General features: G+C 40.1%; 1 protein-coding gene across 1 annotated transcript in view; it reads right to left on the reverse strand.

The window, feature by feature from the left end:
- Positions 1–19457, reverse strand: part of FBLN2 (fibulin 2) — a 174582-nt gene that overhangs the window by 19478 nt on the left and 135647 nt on the right. The window contains exons 8-13 of the mRNA XM_048487336.1: positions 19330–19431; positions 8395–8529; positions 6435–6572; positions 6021–6164; positions 3081–3209; positions 1743–1868 (exon numbers count right to left, since the gene is read on the reverse strand). Coding sequence (XP_048343293.1) covers positions 1743–1868; positions 3081–3209; positions 6021–6164; positions 6435–6572; positions 8395–8529; positions 19330–19431 — 774 coding nt within the window. The remainder of the gene's footprint in view (positions 1–1742; positions 1869–3080; positions 3210–6020; positions 6165–6434; positions 6573–8394; positions 8530–19329; positions 19432–19457) is intronic.

Genomic DNA, 19457 nt, shown 5'->3' on the forward strand with positions numbered 1-19457 from the left:
TCCAAAGTCTACCCTGGGCATATGTATCACACATTTATAATGCGAGAAACAGAAAAGGAAAGAATTACTGCAACTATTACAGCTTTCTGAAAATTATGCATTCTGAAATTCTAAATAAATGGACCTATATGGCCAATTCATGTCAATGAGACTTATGGCTAACAGGGCACCAGGCTGCAGGCAAAATTACATGAAGCTACTTAAGAAGATGAATAAGTAAAAGAAAAAAAGTGGTCCGCATTTGATGATTATCCCCACTTGACATTATTCTGAAATTTATTTTAAAGGGGTTAAGGAGCTGTAGACCATAACCCATCCCAATTAAGGAGCTTTTCTTTCTTTCTTTTTCATGTAGTTGAAATATGACCATGTGATAATCCCAGATCAAGAAAACTTAGCTATGTTTGAAGGAGATGGGAAATTATGACAGACTGTCCAAATGGATGCTTGTCATGCAAAAGGTCTCAGATTCAATTTCTGGTGTGGCAGATCAATGTGTACCACTCCGTTCAGCCCTCTGAGACATCTGGGCATCAGCAGTCACCCCAACTCCCTACCTGGAAACCTGCCAGTTTCCCACCTCACCTGACCCTTTGAGGGTTTACTCTTCTTCTTCTCCTTCAGTATGCTGCCACCAACCAGACATTTTAGGAGTTACCTGACAAGAGGGTCAATATTCCCAAGTTCTACTGCTGTGCTGATCTAGATTCTACCTAGCACTCTCATCTCCCTTGTGAAGAAGTGCTCTCATTACAGTATCAGGCAGATTCACACGAACCTGACAAGGAGCTTTGATCTATGGATATAGCAGACCTAGCTGCATTCAGTGTTATAAAAACCTGAGTAAATTTCCACAGAGGAAGCAACTTGCCAAACAGTTGTAGATCAGCAGAGATTGATCTACAGGGGGGCAAGGAAGAAAGCCAAATGGACAGAAGCAGAGTTTAGCTTAGAGCAAGGGGTTGAGGAAAAAAAAGGAGATTCTGATCCAGGCTGGGTAGGAAAAAGCAGCTCCTGGTCCCAAGTTGCCAAAAGACATGTTTAGAACTGTGCTGTAGCTGAGAGAAATCTATGTGTTAAGACCTTTTCTTATTTTCTTTCTTTCAATAAAATCTTTGAAAGACTCAGCGGTTTTTGAGTATCTGGAAAAAAGAACCCAGGATTCCTAAGACAGGTGGGCACCCCTCACCCCCTGGTCTTTTGACATCCCCCTATTGGTTACCAGCTTGCCATACTTGCATACTGCCAGGGAAATCGTACTTTTGCAATTGACTACCTTCCTTCCCTTCATGCCTATTTTAAATAGTATGTTTGAATGGTAGAGGTCTATGTGGTATGGTGAACAACTATCATCCTCCCTAAAAAAAATTCCCCCATAGGCAATAATGGAACACAAATAATTTTGGAATCCAAGAAAAGCCAGAACCTCAATCCCCAAAAAAGCACTGGGGTGGGTGATACCACTGACTACCAGTATTTATACATTTCTAGAAATTCCAAAAGATACTGAATTTTTTTCAGGTGCACATCGCTAGTCTATTTTGTTTAGTTGTCTTTTGACTGGTAGTGGCTCTCCTGTTGCACAAATGGATCTTTAGAGTCTCAGACAGAAAAAGGCCTTTTCCAGCTACTTAAAATCCGACAACAGGTGAAGTCTTCTGAATATAAAATATGTCTCTACAGTCCACACATTTTTCTTTAATAGTTCAGTAGTCAAAGGACATTATAACACTTCCAATTACCTTCACAGTGCTTTCCATCATAAGCTAAACGAAAGCCAGATGAACAGGAACAATGATAGGACCCGGGAGTATTTTCACATGAGTGTTGACACAGTCGACCGGGATAATTCCAGCATTCATTTAGATCTGCCATAAAGAGAATATATGAGAAAAACTTCAGGGTGGGATGATGGTTAACATGTATAATAGTGATAGCTTCAGATTTCATATTTCCTTGCTTTATTTTTCTAATACAAGCAAATGATGAAATATAGGAAGAGCAATTATTTATTTCTCTCATAGAAATGTGTGAAACCAGCCCACTTATTTCTACAGAGTTTTCCATTCTATATTTCCAAGTATCCTCTTTTACATGGGTACATGCATATGAAATAGCACTGTTTGTTCATGACATAATTTGCATTTTCAGCATTCATTATGCATTCATCTAGTCAAGTAGTATTCACTCCACGGCTTTCAGACAGCCACAGGTGCAATTATCATCTATCAAAATAGCTTACACGTTTCTGCTGTGGTGGCCATTTCAAGATGGACTTATCTGCCAACCTTCCTGAAACATACGGCAGCTGCCACATTTGTGAATGGTAATCAGAAGAGCCACGGGTGATTCCTGAGACACTGTGTAAGTATCAATGATCTAGTTTCTTTGAAAGGCTACAAAGAGCAACAGTGAATAAGATGCACTTCCAAGGTCATCACCTTTTAAGAGAGTCCACAGAAGAGCTTCCACAAATTCACTGTGTATGTGAAACTGATATAACTTCATCAATTCAACCTATGCAGAGGCCACATTTGTTAGTTTTATTGCTGTTTTTTTTGCAAACTTTGCACTCACAGTCCTCAATTACCTGAGACACTGATTACCAAACCACATTAGGTTTTTCACTAACACCTATGTGAAATGGTTGCAGCATTCAGATATTGCAGAAGTCCAATAGGATAGAATCAAGTAATAGTGAAGCGACAATACATGCTGGAAACTGGCAGATTATATCTCTATCTCCCATAGCCTGTTTTCTTGGAGGCTGTAGAGACATTCAGTAAGCCCTTTTTAAAGGAGGAAAGTTTTAACCTAAGGGGAAAGCACTGAAGTTGAATGACCCAATCAATAACTTTCAATTGAAATAAATTAGGTACATATTCTCAATAATGTTGCTGATGAATAGATGAGCTGCAGGTAACTGGACACTGAGGGCAAGTTATTTCAGAAGCAATTCTATTATCTTGTTTGAGATACAGTGCTACAGGATTAGTAATTGCACCCTAAACAACAGCACTAAATATTGGTTTGTGGTCCATGCCTCATCTTTCAGTAATACTCTCTTCTGCCATACATACCAATGCAGGTTCTGCTGAATGCATCATACTGATATCCCATCTTGCATTCACAGCGGTAAGTTCCAGGCAGATTATGACAAATCTGACCCTCTCCACAGCGGTGTACACCAGTCTGGCATTCATCAACATCTACAGAAGCGAAAGGTAGCAATTACTCAAAGCCTGATGAGTCAAGCTGCTGGTCATTTTCTGTGCAGTGTCTCTGCGCTGGCTTTTTTGGGCTTTTGCACTATAGGAAGAAGCTTGCATTACAAGAGGGGGAAATGGAAAAGAAGCACTGACACTGCTGGAAAAGTGATTAGCTTCACTAATCCCTTTCCCAAAGAAAAATTACTAATGCAGTTCTTCATTTCACGGCATTGGGGCAGGTTATCTGAAGGACCACCTACTCCCATATAATCCTGCCCATTTAGAAAGGTCATCTGCAGAGGATTATTTATTCATCCCACCTGTATGTTTATTAAGGACTTGAGAGAGCACCTTTTTGATGTCTGTGTTGCAGCTCTGGAATGCATTCCCAAGAGAAACTTGATTCGCTTCCTCCCTGGTCGCTTTTTGTCATATAAGTTCTTCCACTGCTCACATTTTTACTGCAGTGCCTACCAAGCCTTTATTTCCAGGAGCAGCTAAGTCATTTCTTATTACTAACAGTGCTATTGTTCTCTTAGCCATTATTGCCACCTCTCAGGAAATGTCCACCTGCCACATCAATGCCATCCTGAACACTGATCTCTCATATAAATTGACCCCCAAGACACACTCCATCTTTCCTTTTTTGGACTGGGTTGTTCAAAACCTATTTTCTGACAGGGTGTTTTCTGTGCTTGGTCCTATGCTATACATATAATATTTATATTTAATGATATTTAAAAATCTCCTGCATTAAATAAATAGATGCACAGACTTTGTATCAGTCTAGATTTTCCTGTTTTGGTCTTTCCAAGCATTTGTGCTATGATGGATAAAATGTGGTAGAATGGCAGCAGCAACACTAGTTTTGATTTCAAATAAAAATCATACAGTTATTTTATAGGTTGTAAGGAATTCGGAAGGCAAGACTTGTAGTAAGGTGTGTTGGCGCAACCAGCTTTTTCCCTAGAACCAAGACAGAGGGAATGGATGAATGAAATGGACAGATAGAATGGATGAATTCCCACTCTGCTTTTGCAACTGCTGAGTGACCTTGGGCCAGTCATATATTCTGAGCCTAATCTTCTTCACAGGTAAGAGTAAAACAGGGGAAGGAACAATGCAAACTGTTTTGGGTCCCCACTGAGGAAAAATAAAGTAAATAGATAAATAAACAATGCTTTTCCAAGTGAACACTCTGATCTAGTTCTTGGATTTGGACTCTTCTGCATACCTGTCGAATTGTACCAGTCACATAGAGAAACATGGGTCAGTATTTGTAAACACACTTAATATAATTTTACCACAGAAAAATTACTGGAAAATTCTCAAAATAAGTGGCAGAAATCTGTAGTGTAGAAATGCCTAGGACAATTTATGTTTGCTTAGCAATATTTCTTGAGCTACCTATTTTAGTATCAACCTTTTAATAAACATGACAATGCATGAATTCAGATCTCAATCCATATCTCAAAGGAGGAGGGTTTTTATATTATGCCTCTTCACCTCCCTCCCTATTGGGAGGCATACAAGGTTAATTTTGATACTGATTTAAATCTGCAAATGAGCAACTTTGGTTGCCATTAATTCACTTGTTCAGCCCCTTGATTAGTTTCTGTGAAATTGTGTGTTCCAGTGCATTCAGCCTATAATTAGGTCCAGAAAATTATTCAGTCAAAAGGCACTATGTCTTGTGTGAGTTGCAGTATTTTTTTTAATTAAACATAGATGGAAGAAGCTGCTAACCAACCTACTGAATTAATGAGAATGGACATTACTGGAAAGATGAAGTCTCTAAACATAGGAAAGAGACCACCCATCCTAGGTTCTGCAGCCAAGGCTTTTCCCAACAATATATTTCTATTACCATGGATTAATCTACTATGAAACCACTCATCTATATGCCTTTTACGGGAAGAGGGGAGGGGGAATAAGTAACCTTAATCTGCTGTTTTTCTTTTTCATATTCTTACCATGATTTATATATTTATAAATTACTTCATTTATACCCTCCTTCCCAAGGAGGAGCCAAAGTCTATTCCCTTGTTCTCTCTTCTATTTTATCCTCACAACAACAGTGAGACAGGTTAAGCTAAGAGTGTGTGACTGGCCCAAGGTCACGCAGTGAGTCTTCATGGCAAAATGAGGATTCAAACCTGGGACTCCCAGTTTCTGATCTCACATTCCAACCTCTACACTATGCTGGTTCTCTATTACTTACTGACTCTTTGCCACCAATCAGCATTCACTGCTTGGACTATTCAGACTATATAATTTATATCTTAAATCTTGAATTATGGACTGTTGTTGAATTGTGAACACAATTATTCTCTCCCAGAGAACTTTATGTGAGAATTGCGCAGTATATTTGAATGTTTATAGTGTACCTTTGGAGATTCATGAGTCTGATGTTCATAACCATTTTGCAGTTTCTATGGTTCAGCAGATACAGATGCACAGAAGTAGTAAAAACACATCACACTTTTGCATTTTATATATTTGTGAACATTATTGTGATTATTTTGTTGTAATTTTGGTGTAGTTTTCTTTTTGTTAGGTTTGGAACTTTCAGTATACACTATACCTTTGTTTTGTGAGTTATGTTTAACGAAGATATTCCATCACAAGCCAGAACAGAATGTAGACGCTATCAATATTTAAAAGAATGTTTTCAGTATATCTTTCCATGTATCTATAAAAGTTTTGAATATAGAATAGAAGAATTAAAAAAACTTTTGGACTTAATGATTAGATTGCAATGTTTTTGAAAATCGTGCCAAATATTCAAGTGAGTCCTTATCTGAGCCTTACCAACACATTTGGTTCCATCTTCACTTGAATGATATCCTCTGCTGCAAATTAACAGATTTCTCTGACATGTATACGACCCCACAGTATTGATGCAGTTGAATCCAGGCTTACATGGCTCAGACAGTGATGTACATTCATTAATGTCTGTAGAAGAGAATGTATATTAATGTATCATATCAGCTATTAAATTAATCAGCTATTGAATTAATCTCCCAGCTGTCACTCCTTTCCTCTCCATTTGGTTTTGATTTATTATGCAATAAATTCTAGGCTGATGAGAATCTATTATGCCAACATTTAGAAATTTAACATTATGTAAATCTAATCTGAAAAGGGGGGTTGTGAATTTTATGAGATAAAATATCGAACTTTTAAGAACATTAATTAAGAATATATTGCTCAAGTTACGCTTACCCACACAATTTCCCTGTGGATCCTGTAAAAATCCATCCATGCATCGTTGCTTGGATTCACAATAGAATGATCCTTTTGTATTTTGACATACGAAGTTTATCTTGCAGCTATGAGTTCCTCTCTCACATTCATCAATGTCTTTAAAAGAAAAAGAAAAGACATTCTTAATGAATATACCCATAGATTTCCTAATGTTATTAATATCGAAACTTAAAGTGATATTTTAATAGCAGATATCTAACAATGCATGTGTAGCTTCTTAGAGCACTTCGTGTTCATGATGTCTCCCCTGACAGGTAAGTATGCCTCTTCTTAGAGCACTTTGATTTCTTCATATATATAGGATGGTTTGAAGCATTTGGGTGGAAGCTGGCTTTACAAAAAGGTGTAAGGGTCTTACAATAATATTTCAAGGAACCAGACAATAGTTATCCTAACTAAGGTATCCTCTGTAAAAAGAAAAGAAAAGAAAGAAAAGCAAAGAAACAGCAAAGTGAACTGAGGTAATTTTAAGTAATATCTTCCTAAAATAAAAAAAAAACATTATGGTGGCAACTTAAAGATTCACAGGGCAATCCCGACGGTCACTGCAGCAATGGCAGACAGCTACCACTACAAAAGCAATGCAGCTGGTCTGTTCACTATAGATATTCCACAGGGGGAATAACAACATATGCCCATACACAAGGCATGGTGGCATACAGTCAGCATGCCAGAATCCACAGCAACCCCACTACTCAGACAAAAACAGCCAATGATGCTCCTGTAAGAGGCACAGAGAGGCACAGGCAATCACTGCTCATGGTCCAGCCCCTGCCCCTCAACAGTACCCCTCCCATGGAAAGCCAGAAACAGCACAACCCCAATGGAGGTCACAAGCAGCCATCCATAACATAAGGGAAGGCAGTCATGCAATGAACAGGACAGCCACCTTATTTTCAGAATGGGCCAGCTGGCAGCAAAGCTGCTGCCCACATGCAACTGTCCACGCTCTGCCCTGAAACAGGGAAAAAAAGATAGAGGTCAGCTTTGAACACATCCTCTACATCTTCCAACACCAACAACCTAGCCACTTGGTCAAGAGGATGGTTCAAAACTGGCATACCATCAGGCATGATCCCTGGCATCGCCAACACCTATACAGGGCAAGGCAGAGACCATTACAAAGGCATGGATCAGCGGAAAGGCACTAGGTTATCATGGTCAGAGCTCCTGGTTTGGTTACCAGATGAAGAGCAGTGAAAGGCAGGCAAAAACCTCAAAGCTGACTTTTTGCCCTAAGCAAACCACCACAAATGGGGAACAGCCCAGCTCAGCCAATGGGCTACTCTGATGACCTGTCATTCTACAACCCCTCTATGCTGTACTCATGGCAGCAGGTCTATTACATCCAAATTATTGTGCCATAAACATTCTCATTCTATCATACGTTTTGATGAAGGCAATGTATTCTGGTCACAAATGCTCATGCTACAATCAGTGACTTAAAAGTAGGCCACAAAGATCTAGTTGGTTTTGTTAATAGACTATCAGTAAACTCTGTGCAGTTAGACTGAAATCACTTTGCATAACTTTCATATGATGGTCTCTTTTTTAAAGGAAGGCTGCAAACCCAAAAGTACTCATAACTAGGAATGCTAAAACATATTTAAATTAGCATACTATAAATTTGAATTTTCAAAATTATTTTCCCCCAGATTTCTCATCATGACTGAACCATAAACTGAACCATACATCAAGAATAATAAATGCATGTTTTGTAATTACTATTCTTTGTTTTAAAAGGCTGTTAAATTTAATTGTGCTGTTTATGGAAGAAAAAAATCTATCTTGGGTCAACACTCTGATACTTCACACACACAGGAATAGCCATAAAGTGTCATATGAATTGAGGCTATGATGCTGGCCATTAAAAAGTAATTCTTCAATTATGCTAAGATATGCAAAGTCTTGGCCTCACCAACACATTCACCATCTTTAAGTTCATAGCCTGAGTGGCAGCTGAGTTGCTGGAGGCATGTAAATGACCCAACTGTGTTAAAGCAGCGTTCCCCTCTGTTACAGGTATGAGCATCTGTTACACATTCATTAATATCTGCAAAAGAAAATAAATGTCAGCATATTGTGCTCAAATTCTTCTTCTTGTTACTTTACATGAAAAAATGCAATCTAACAATTCCATCCAAAAAGAAAGATTTACATAGCACTTTTTCCAGAGTTTCCTGCCACTGTAGAGTAGCTTAAGACACTTTTGTTTCATAGGTAGACAGATTGTAGATATATCTTTTTTACACTGAATGGTTGAACGATCAAGGTCAAAAGATGGAAAGAATTAATTCGACACAGGAGTGTCGAATTAATAGCAAGCTTTGCTTATCATGCACAAAATGACCTCTGCTAAGAGAGCATACATAATTCTAATTTCATGTCCATTTAAACATTTTGGAGCAATTTAATTCCTGGGCTATACCACAACACAACACAAAAGCCTCTGTCTTGGGAGTAAGAATCATACAAGGAAGAAGAAACACACTGTGTCACATCTTGAATAGGAATTCTACTTAATATTAGTTTGGACAAAAAAGACCCCGATTCAGATTTGAGTCTTGGAGACTTTGGAATTTCATATGCAAGATTCATTTTAACCATTGTCTTTTTCATCTGCTGCTGCTAGCCGCCTTCATGCTGTATTTAAATGCTGCACATCTGAATGTAATGATGTCAGAGACACTAATAATGCAGTAGATGGGGACAGAAGGCCAGAAAACATCAAACATAATGGCAGAATGGAATCCTTGCAAATGCTTTCCAGTCAGCATCAGGATTTTGCATCAGATCTATGTCTTAAATGATTTTCATCTGAACTGATTTGGACCTTACACAAAGCTATAGTCAGAAATGGGGAGAGGGAGGGGAGAGAGAGAGAAAAAAGAGAGAGGATGCTTCTATGAAAAAAGCACTGTAACAGACCATTCAGAAAATGTTGTGGTATATATCCTCAACATACACTCCCAAACATAATAGACATGGTTGCAGCCAAACCATGGGATTTTAGTCAAAAAGGTCTTTCTACTCACAGCAAGAGAAGGAACAGAGATACAATTGCATTAAGTTCAAAGGAATAAACACGGAAGCTAGGCATCATAGTACACAAAGATGTCATGACCCCTCGAGGAGGGGGAAATTTAATTAGTCTATGGAAGGGCAAGCAAATAGGGAAAAAAGGAATGAAATAATTTTTTAAAGGAGCATTAATTTTGTTTTATGTAAAGCATTTATTAGCTGCCTTTCTATTTTACAGGAACTCAAGTAATAAACAATAACAAAACACAATAAAATACATAAAAACCAGTAGCTTAAAATCAATAATTTAACGGCCTGCCTACGGCCTGTAGGCAGAAAAACTAAAACTAATCAAATGTTTAAAAAATTCCAGCTAGCGTCTAATCTTCCATTCTTGGACATAGTACTTAAGTGGGTGATTGCTTCTCAGTTTCAGGGGCTCTTGGAAAACACTTTTTCTGGACCCATTTCAGTGTGGCTTCTGGCTGGGGTTAGGTCAAGGATGAGGTGGTAAGCTAGATAGAAATACTGCAGGCTATACAGGAATTAATTACAGAACAATGTATCCAGAGTACTGGATCTGTACACTTCACAGAAAGGGCCTTTCCAATTTCTACCTCCTGCTAAAACCCAGTGAAAGGCCTATTTTGTTACTGGCTCCTCCTGAACACCTCCTCCTGAGATTGCAAATGCCTTAACAGACCAGGTGATCGGGAGCAACAGCCGCAGAAGGCCATTGCTTTCACATCCTACATGTGAGCTCCCAAAGGCACCTGGTGGGCCACTGCGAGTAGCAGAGAGCTGGACTAGATGGACTTTGGTCTGATCCAGCTGGCTTGTTCTTATGTTCTTATGTTCACCATGGGTATAAAATGGGGATCTGAAATATGTGTGGGGGGAGGAACTAATTAGCAGAAATTACAATCACCCCAAATAGTGCTTCATTATAGGAACTGTGGGGCTGACTTCATTATACCTGAACAAAAAAATCTAAATACCCCAAACCAGAAGCCAAAAATCACACATGTATCCACTCATCTTCCAAAGTATATAAATAGCTTCCTCCTGGTGAAATATAGAAATCAGGGCAATTTCACAAGCTGTACTTGCACACTGATATTGATTGAATATGGAGATTTGCGAGAAGAAAATTCATTATATCTTATGCAGAAAATGCGGAGGTGTAAAAACAAGCAGAACCCCACAATGAAACAACTATTTTCAATGTCTTCATGCTTGTGATGTGAAAATTTGGAATCTGATGAATGCCAACAAATAGTAAATAAAAAAATGTGCGACAGTACCAAAAATAGATCCGAAAGGTTCCCTGTACTGAATTTACTTGTTGTGCTACAACATGAAACAGCATTAAATGAGCCCACAATCAGTTTTAAGAACCAGGTTGCCAGATACATAAGTCTCTTTAAACCTGAACATAAATTTGAAGTGAACCTTATAAGGTTTTAAAGGAGATAATTTGCTTTTCTCTCTGTGTGTATTAAATGCCATCAAGTTACTTCAACTCATGGTGACCCTATGAATCAATGTCTTCCAAAATATCCTATCGTGAACAGCTTTGTTTGGTTTTGTAAACCGAAGGTCATGGCTTCCTTTATAAAGTCCATCCATCTCATGCAGGGTCTTCCTCTTTTCCTGATGCCTTCAATCTTTCATAGAATTATTGTCTTTTCTGGTAACTCTTGCCTTCTCATGATGTGACCACATTACAGTAATCTCAGTTTAGATGTTTTAGCTTCTAGGGACAGTTCAGGTTTGATTTGACATAGAACCCACTTATTTGCTTTTTGGCAGTCCATGATACCCCAAACACTCTCTTTCAACACCACATTTCTACAGAATCTACTTTCTTCCTGTCAGCTTTCTTCATTGTCCAGCTTTCACACCTGCTACAACCTTTGATGTCTCCTTTTTTTGAGAGTCGGAATATAAATTGACCGTTTCCTGCTTGTTGGCCATTGTTTTGTTTTCCATATTTGTTGGCACATTCTAGTCAAAATAGCTTTTCTACTACCCACTAAACCTTAGGCTTGTATCCTGTACACATCTGGATATCTTTAGACACAGGAATTTCAATTATATCACTCAAGCAGTTTCTGTGCACAGGCAATGAAGAGTATACATCCCCAAATTCTCCAACTGAAAAAAAATACACAAAAGTTACTGTTTGGGGTTGGTTACCATGATTTCCAGACCAGTAAACACACTGAGGATTTTTAGATATTGAGAAAAAAAACCTACCTCTGAGAAAAAATGTTCTTTTAAATATTTGTGTTCATATCACTGTAAAGCAGCAGAAACAACTACAGCTCAGAGGTGTATTTGCCTAGGGACATGGGGTTCCCATTTTGCCACATGGGGGGCGCAAAAATTTCAGGTTCATTTATTTATTTATTTATTAAATTTGTAGGCCGCCTCATCCTTGAAGGGCTCGAGGCGGCTCCCAACATGGCTGTTCCGAACAGCAAATAATACAACATAAAATTAAGCCATTAAAACTCAGCAGCAATTAATAAATAAATTAAAACAACCAGATTATGTAAACACATAAATTTATGGGTTTTTTTATTTTTAGTGTTTTTTCAGTTTGTGGCCTGCAGGGGGCGTAGTTTTTAGCTTAGCAGCACCAACATTTCAGGGATTTCTCGGGAGACTATCCTGATGACACTACCCAGATTTGGTGAGGTTTGGTTCAGGGGGTCCAAAGTTATGGACTCCCAAAGGGGCTGTCCCATCCCCCATTGTTTCCAATAGGAGCTAATAGGAGATGGGGGCTATAACTTTGAGGGTCCATAACTTTGGACCCTCTGAACCAAATTTCACCAAACCTGGGTGGTATCATCAGGAGAGTCTCCTAAAGATACCCTGAAATTTTGGTGCTGCTAGCTTAACAATTGCATCCATGACAGCAGGCACACCCCAAATTTCCTCAGATTCTCCTTTTAAATTCACCCCCTTCAGCATGGACTTAAAGGGAGAATCTGAGGTCCCCAGTTTAAACATTGAAAGTGATGCTGTTTCAGGGTGGGGGAGAATCCACCCCAAAACAGCATCACTTTTAATGTTATTTTAACTGGGAACCCCAGATTCTCCCTTTAAGGTGGATTTAAAAGAAGAATCTGGGCTCTCAAGTTTAAACACCATTGAAAGTGATGCTGTTTGGGGATGGATTCCACTGGAGGTATTTTGTGAGAGATGATGCTGACATTTGTTTGGTAAATGTTTTGCAGGAGGTGATTTGTGAGAGATTTACATGCTTAATACTCACTTGCACTGACTTGGAACTGTTTCTCAGGCTAACAAACTACCTCATAGGGTTGGTGTGAGGACAAAATTAGGAAAGAGAGTTGGTGGGGAGAGAGCCATGTATGTTTTGCTGGGGGTGGGAGGTGTTTTGTGAGCTGGTGCAAAAAATCATTGTTTGATTGTGGTGGGAGAGGGTGGCCGCCCATACCGGGGGGGGGGGGCACCAAACTCAGGTTTTGTCATCAGGCTCCAGTTTGCCTAGATACGCCTCTGCTGCAGCTCCTCTGCTGCTGACACTTCTGTTAAGGCCTGCAGCTGCTACTCAGAGCAGAATGACATTTTCAAAGGAATAAGATCCCTCACCCACACAAACCCCTTAATTAGTAGTAGTAATTCAGGTACCCGTTCAATCGACCCACAGAATGAAATTGTGTGTCCATAGCAAATGGATGATTGGTTTGTCGCATTGAATCACACATGTGCTATTTTTTTTTAAAAAAATTCAAACTGTTTTCAATTATGACTACCTGTCATGGCCGCTCCTGCTGCAGCAGACAGCTCATCTGAGAAAGAGTTAATACAGCCTGGCAGAGAGACACCAGCTGAATCAATAGACCCTGAACCAGAACAGATTTCAGGACTAAGGAAGATGCCAGTAGCTCTAGGTCTCCAGATGTAAGCTTGTGTTGCAGACAAAGGTTGAGACAGGCCTTAAAGGAGAGGTACTGCTCACACTGGCGTAGCGCCAACAGGGCAAGGGGGTGCAATGACCTGGGCACACGCCAGTGCAGGGACATGGCTGGGGTGTGGTGGGGCATTTGGGGTGTGTTCTGGGGGCAGGCGGCATTGCGGCAGGGGCACAGGGCACACACATGCCCCGGGTACAGTTCCCCGTTGCTCCGCTCCTTGCCGCTCAGCAAGGTTACAGGCTAGGCATTACCTGGGCATAACTCTTATACAAAACAGAATCCAGTCTTTGCAGGAGTAGTCCCAGACAAGTAGCTTTGAAGAATAAAAGGCCTTTGGCAGAAAAAGCAGTTGTGTTCTTCCTGGCTTGTGTCTGCATGCAGTTCCAGAGCCTGACTGACTATGGACGAGCCTCTTGACCTTGATTCTTGGCTTTTCTTGTTGTTGTGTACCTTCCTGGTTTCTGACTCCTGGCTTGGTGGATATTGCTCTAGACTCTCCCATTGACCAAATTATTCCCTGCTAACTATTGTCAGCACAGACTCAGCTCTAAGCCTCCTCCGTGCTGTGTGTTGCTGCAGAACCATACCAGCCCTGCCCAGCCAGCACACTATTTCTCTTGCGATACCCCATAAAGAGCACTGTGCTCAGTTGGTAACAACTTACTAGCAATCCCTGGCCTAAGAAATGTCTGGCTGTCCTCAAACAGAGCCAGAGCCTTTCAGCTCTGTCTCCAGCTTGGTGGAACTCCCTATCAAATTAGATCTGGACCCTACAGCTTATACCCGATATTTTGTGAAAAAGCACAGACCACAACAAGGAAGGATGGCAAATGCAGAATTTTCAGTAGAAAGGTAAACAAAAGTTGTCAGACTGGAGACAGTCAAGAATTTTTTAAAAACCCTTCTGGACCATTGGAACATTTCTCTCATTGGAAAACATGGAAAGAAATGAACCTATTTTGGCCATCTGCATGGGCCAAAAACAGCAGTGTGAAAATGGTGTAAAATGGTTTAAAACAGTGTAAAAGGGTTTACACTGTTTTCACACCATTTTCACACTGCTGTTTTTGGCCCATGCGGAATCTGCCTAAGCCACCTGCAAGATGTCACCTGCCTGGGTGTGCAGAATGTAGAGCTCAGGAGGCAGTTTATTCTTCCTATCCAACCATTTTGCTTCTGATCAGTTTCACTCTCAGCTTACACCCGATATTTTGTGTGCAGATGAAGGGATTCTCCCTGCCACCATTTGCTAAAGGTTGCCCCAGAACATTTGCAGGCTCAGTTCCTGGGCACCTTTTCAGCCTAAATAGTACTTAATTGTACTCAGCTCATCCTGCTGATTCTGGAAATAAATAGTTTCCTATTTTTAAAAAATTTCGATGAGCTATCTCCATAGCTACACAGACACGTATAACAGAATCTTAGCAATGTATTGTCGAAGGCTTTCAAAAGAATCTTAGCAACCAAAAGAATCTTAGCAACTCGGAAGACAGGTCTTCCACCCATTAAAAAGCATTGGGTAGACCTGCCCTACATGGATCAACTCAAGTTTTTTCTTACTGCACAGAAAAACTAAGTTGGTCCATAGAGGGCAGGCAGGAATGTCACCCTCTTCAAGATGTCACTCTACCTTAGATAAAGTTCTAGCTCAAGGGCGGATTCTGCATGGGCCAAAAACAGCAGTGTGAAAAAGGTTTTAAACCATTTTAAACCGTTTTCACACCACTGTTTTTGACCCATGCGGAATCCGCAATAGACTTAAAATGATCAAAAGTTACATTACATACAGCAAGAATTGCTAATGGAATTGCACAAACAATGGCAATTATCATTAAAAGAAGTTGTTCTCCCCTCACCCCCACTCCAATTGAAATAAAATACCAACAGGGTTCTCCTCTTATTCAAGAGACATTCACTTTTCTGAAGCTTAGCTGAGTTCAAAGGAATCACTATAAGATGCAATAAGTTTTAGAAGAATAGCTGTGTTAATTTATTGTAGGAAAATGTTATTTACATAATTTTTGTGGTACCTTGCTTAATTTTTTTGGTACCTTCAAAACTTATATACTGTAGCATAATCTTCCTTAGCCAAAGTCTATTTTATCAGAAGTATGATGGTTACATAAATTATAGGGTATGTACAAAAGAGGGTGTATAGGCACTCTGGGTAGAGAAATTACAAAACTGCTTTAAAAAAACACATTATAGCAGTGGTTGGAGTGCCTATAGCTAGCACTCAGCGAGCTATTTTTAGCCCTGCCTCCCACCTGAATCAAAGGCAATCCCACACTCTGCAGAATAATTTGGCATGCTAAAACAAGGCTACAGTTGATGACAGTAACTTTTGGGGATCTATTGCACTAACCCATGCTGTAACACTAGTATGACATCTGGGGACAATGCAGAACACCAGATCAACATTGCAAATTGTGCTGACACAGTCATTCAGCCTCAGCTAGAGAAAAACATGGCTTATCTGGCAGCTCATAACATTCAAAATTCAACATGTATTACGAATATCAAAAAGAAGATATGAATAACACAATCATTTCCTTTGTCTTTGAGGCATTTCTTTTAAACTGGAAATATCCACAGGGGCATCAGAATTCATGTTTTGTGTTTCCATGCCTACTTTAATGCAGAAAAGTTCATGGCAGTTTCCATACAAAACATTTTTCTTTTCCTTTTTAAAAAACTAAACTCTGCACTAAACATTCTTATGCATTCCAAAAGAGAGTCAGAACAGGCTTCTTTAAAATAACTACACGTGCAGTTACTCAAGGATTCCTTTCTAGATTTAAATTATTTCAGTATAATTTTCATTGACTACATCTGTTTCTCTTGAAACTATTTGTTGAGATTCTTTTTTGGCATTCCTTTCTCAATCACCGATTACAAAGCTCATGTCATTTTGAAAAAAATCAACTTGACTTTAAAAGAAAAAAAAGTGTATGTTAGACTGCAAGGCATGAGCTTGGAGCAGGACACATGACTTCCTAGGTGATCTCCTATCCAGGCATCTCTTCACTTTCAAATATGGAAGTAGCTTAGATGCCTTCACTTTATTTTCTAAGTCATTTGGTAGTATTTTTTTAAAAAAAATTGTTTTCAGAGGAAGAGCATATGGCAGTTGCAATCTGAGTGAACACGACAGACATGAGCCAATGGGCTGGTTTCTTTTATTGGTATGACAGGTGAGTTGTGACAGACAAACACAAGTGGGTTCTTATCTTTGGCAAATATAAAGCTTTCATGAGTAAAAATAGTGTCTGTGTGCTGTGCTATAAACAGACTGACTTTTTTTGGCATGCCTGACTGTGAGGAATTCTGTAAGAATGGTTGCAAAAACACCTGGAATTTAAATGTTTTATGATTTAACTCAAGGATTTTCAAGTTATTCTTAACTTATCCATGGTGCAAGCAGATTACTACATCTGCATGTATTGATGTCGTTAAACTTTAAACAACTGAAATATAATTTGCAGGCAAGGAGAACATTGCATTTCCCCCAAGTACTTCAAGATGGAGCATGAAGCAGTTTAGTTGGTCACAGATTCATTTATGGCTAGATCAAGGGAGTGACATAGCAGCTTAATAAATTAGAATCTGTAATATATTTGTGGTTTTTTTCTTGCAATTAAAACATCAAGAAAATGTTAACAATGGCAAATGCACTCTATGTACCACAAGCACAACAGAAGACAAGAGACACATGCAAGATGTGTCAGGGTTCATTATGGCAATGCATCTCTGCTTGTACTTTAGAAGATACCACTCCAAAATGATCTAGAAAGTAAAGATGGATTTTGCCACAATCCGTGCTTTGCAAATGCACATTTTAAAAATCCAGAGATTATGCTGCATATTAATAATAAAACTTTGGATCAGCGGCAGCGATGATTAAATAGTGGTCTTGGACCTACTGGTGTATCACAGAAGAATTCATTCGCTAACAAACTGGTACAAGGACCATAAATATGATACAGGTTTCCCTTTCTTCAGTACCACAACAGTGTCGCTGGATGCTACCATAGGCCATATAGTTCTATGTGTAAAATGAATCTTGGTGAGGTTGAAAGACAATTACCAAGCACCTCCTTTTTCCCCTTGGCCAAGATAAACCTGGTTCTTACTGCACTGCAGTAGTATAGTGAAATCATAGAAAGTAAGCAAGCATTTATACATTTTAGCAGTAACATGATTGACATTTATAAATAGTTCTATTTCTAATGAAGTCTTAACTGTTACCCTTAGAATGTTCGTGCTGCTTAGAATGTTCACTCAGATGGCCAGATATGAGCAGTGAAAACAGTACATAGGCAGTAACTTGAGTGGAAGTGAAACACATGCACACACATACACACAAGGGAGAGGGAAGGGAGGGAGGTAGAGGGGTGGCATGCAAGGGAAGAGAGGGAGGGAGAGGAAAGGGACGGAGGGGGAGGCATGCAAGAAAAGAGAAGTGAGAGAGGGGAGACAGTGAGGGGTGGCATGCAAGGGAGGGGAGGCAGGGGGCCCACCATCTTGATATGACCCACCCACCCTAGCAGAGGGAAAGGGAAGGAGGGGGAGGGATGGCATGCAAGGGAAGAGAAGTGAGGGAGGGAAGAGAGTGAGGGGCGCCATGCAAGGGATGGGAGGGAAGGACCAGGCACCCTAGTTTCCCTGAATACTGTGGTTACAGTTAAGAAAACCAGGCACGCATTACTCAGGAGTAAGCTCAGTACAGCAACCGTGGCATACTTTGAATGGCTGCATCATGCCCCTCAGAGGGTTTCCTCAGAAGCGACACCCATTGCCACCAACCAAACTTACTCCCAGGTAAAGGATCATGACCAGCCAGCCTAGATGTGTGGGAGGGGTGCCTTTCCATTCCCCTCCCCCAAGGAATGTGGGCACACACATCACTGACATTGCACAGTATCAGGCTGTATGTTTGCATGAGCACGTACTGCTGGCCTCTGCAATTGATTTGCTGCTACTGTTCCTTTACCATTTCACCACAATAAGCCACAGCAACGCGTGGCCGGACCATGCTAGTCTGATCATAAAACCTTTGTAACATTTCAGGCATAGATTTTTTCAGTTGGTTTGTCTAAAGATTTTTTTCATCACAGTTATCTTAGGCCTTTCCGCACGAGAGGAATAGAGCGCCCCGGGAAGGGCAAAAACGCCATCCCTGGGGAAGCGTTCGCACAGAGTGGCGTGAAGCCGCCACTTTACACCTCACAAAACTAGCAAGGTTTTTGCAAAGCAGCGGCTTCCCACCGGGACACCACCGCTTTTCCTGTTGCCTCCACTGACCTGCCTGTCTAGCGTTGCTCTGGAGGGCTGCAGAGATCCGTCCACGCTGCCCTCCGACCCCTGGAGTTTGGAGGGCAGTGTGGGCGGTTCCCTGCAGCTCTCCAGAGCAACGCTGAAAGATGAGGTCAGTGGAGGGGACTGGAGGAGAGGCGGCTCTGTGCGGAGCCACCTCTCTGGCGGGGGGGGGGGAAGTCAGGGACTCAAGGTAGACATTTTGGAACCAGGTAAAATGTAATTTTGTATGGGTTTGGTGGTCATTGTTAAATTATGTTTAATCTTATCTTAATTGGATTGTCAATATGTTGCTTTAAAATGAATTCATCCTTACTGGTAGTCATTTCATTGGGCTAGATATTTAAATATCTAAAGACCAATGCTAAAGCAAAATATACTATTTGCAAATGGTGAAAAACAGAAAACTAGCAAGTCGTATCTTTTGCTGCTGCAATCTGTGTATCCTGTTACTATCACCACTTTCTCATAGAGGGAATTCTCTTCTTCTGTTTTTATAAAGACAGATAATAATAGACACTGCCAACATTTCAGTGTATTAAACTAAGTGGAAATGCACTTACCTTCACAAGAAACTCCATCCAACATGAGGGCAAACCCAGGTAAGCAAGAGCATATAATTTTCTCTTCCGTAACATGACATACGTGTTTACATGGTCCATTATCTGGCAAACATAATGTTTCAAGATGC

The sequence above is a fragment of the Sphaerodactylus townsendi genome, linkage group LG03 (assembly GCF_021028975.2).
Source record: "Sphaerodactylus townsendi isolate TG3544 linkage group LG03, MPM_Stown_v2.3, whole genome shotgun sequence".
NCBI lineage: Eukaryota > Metazoa > Chordata > Lepidosauria > Squamata > Sphaerodactylidae > Sphaerodactylus > Sphaerodactylus townsendi.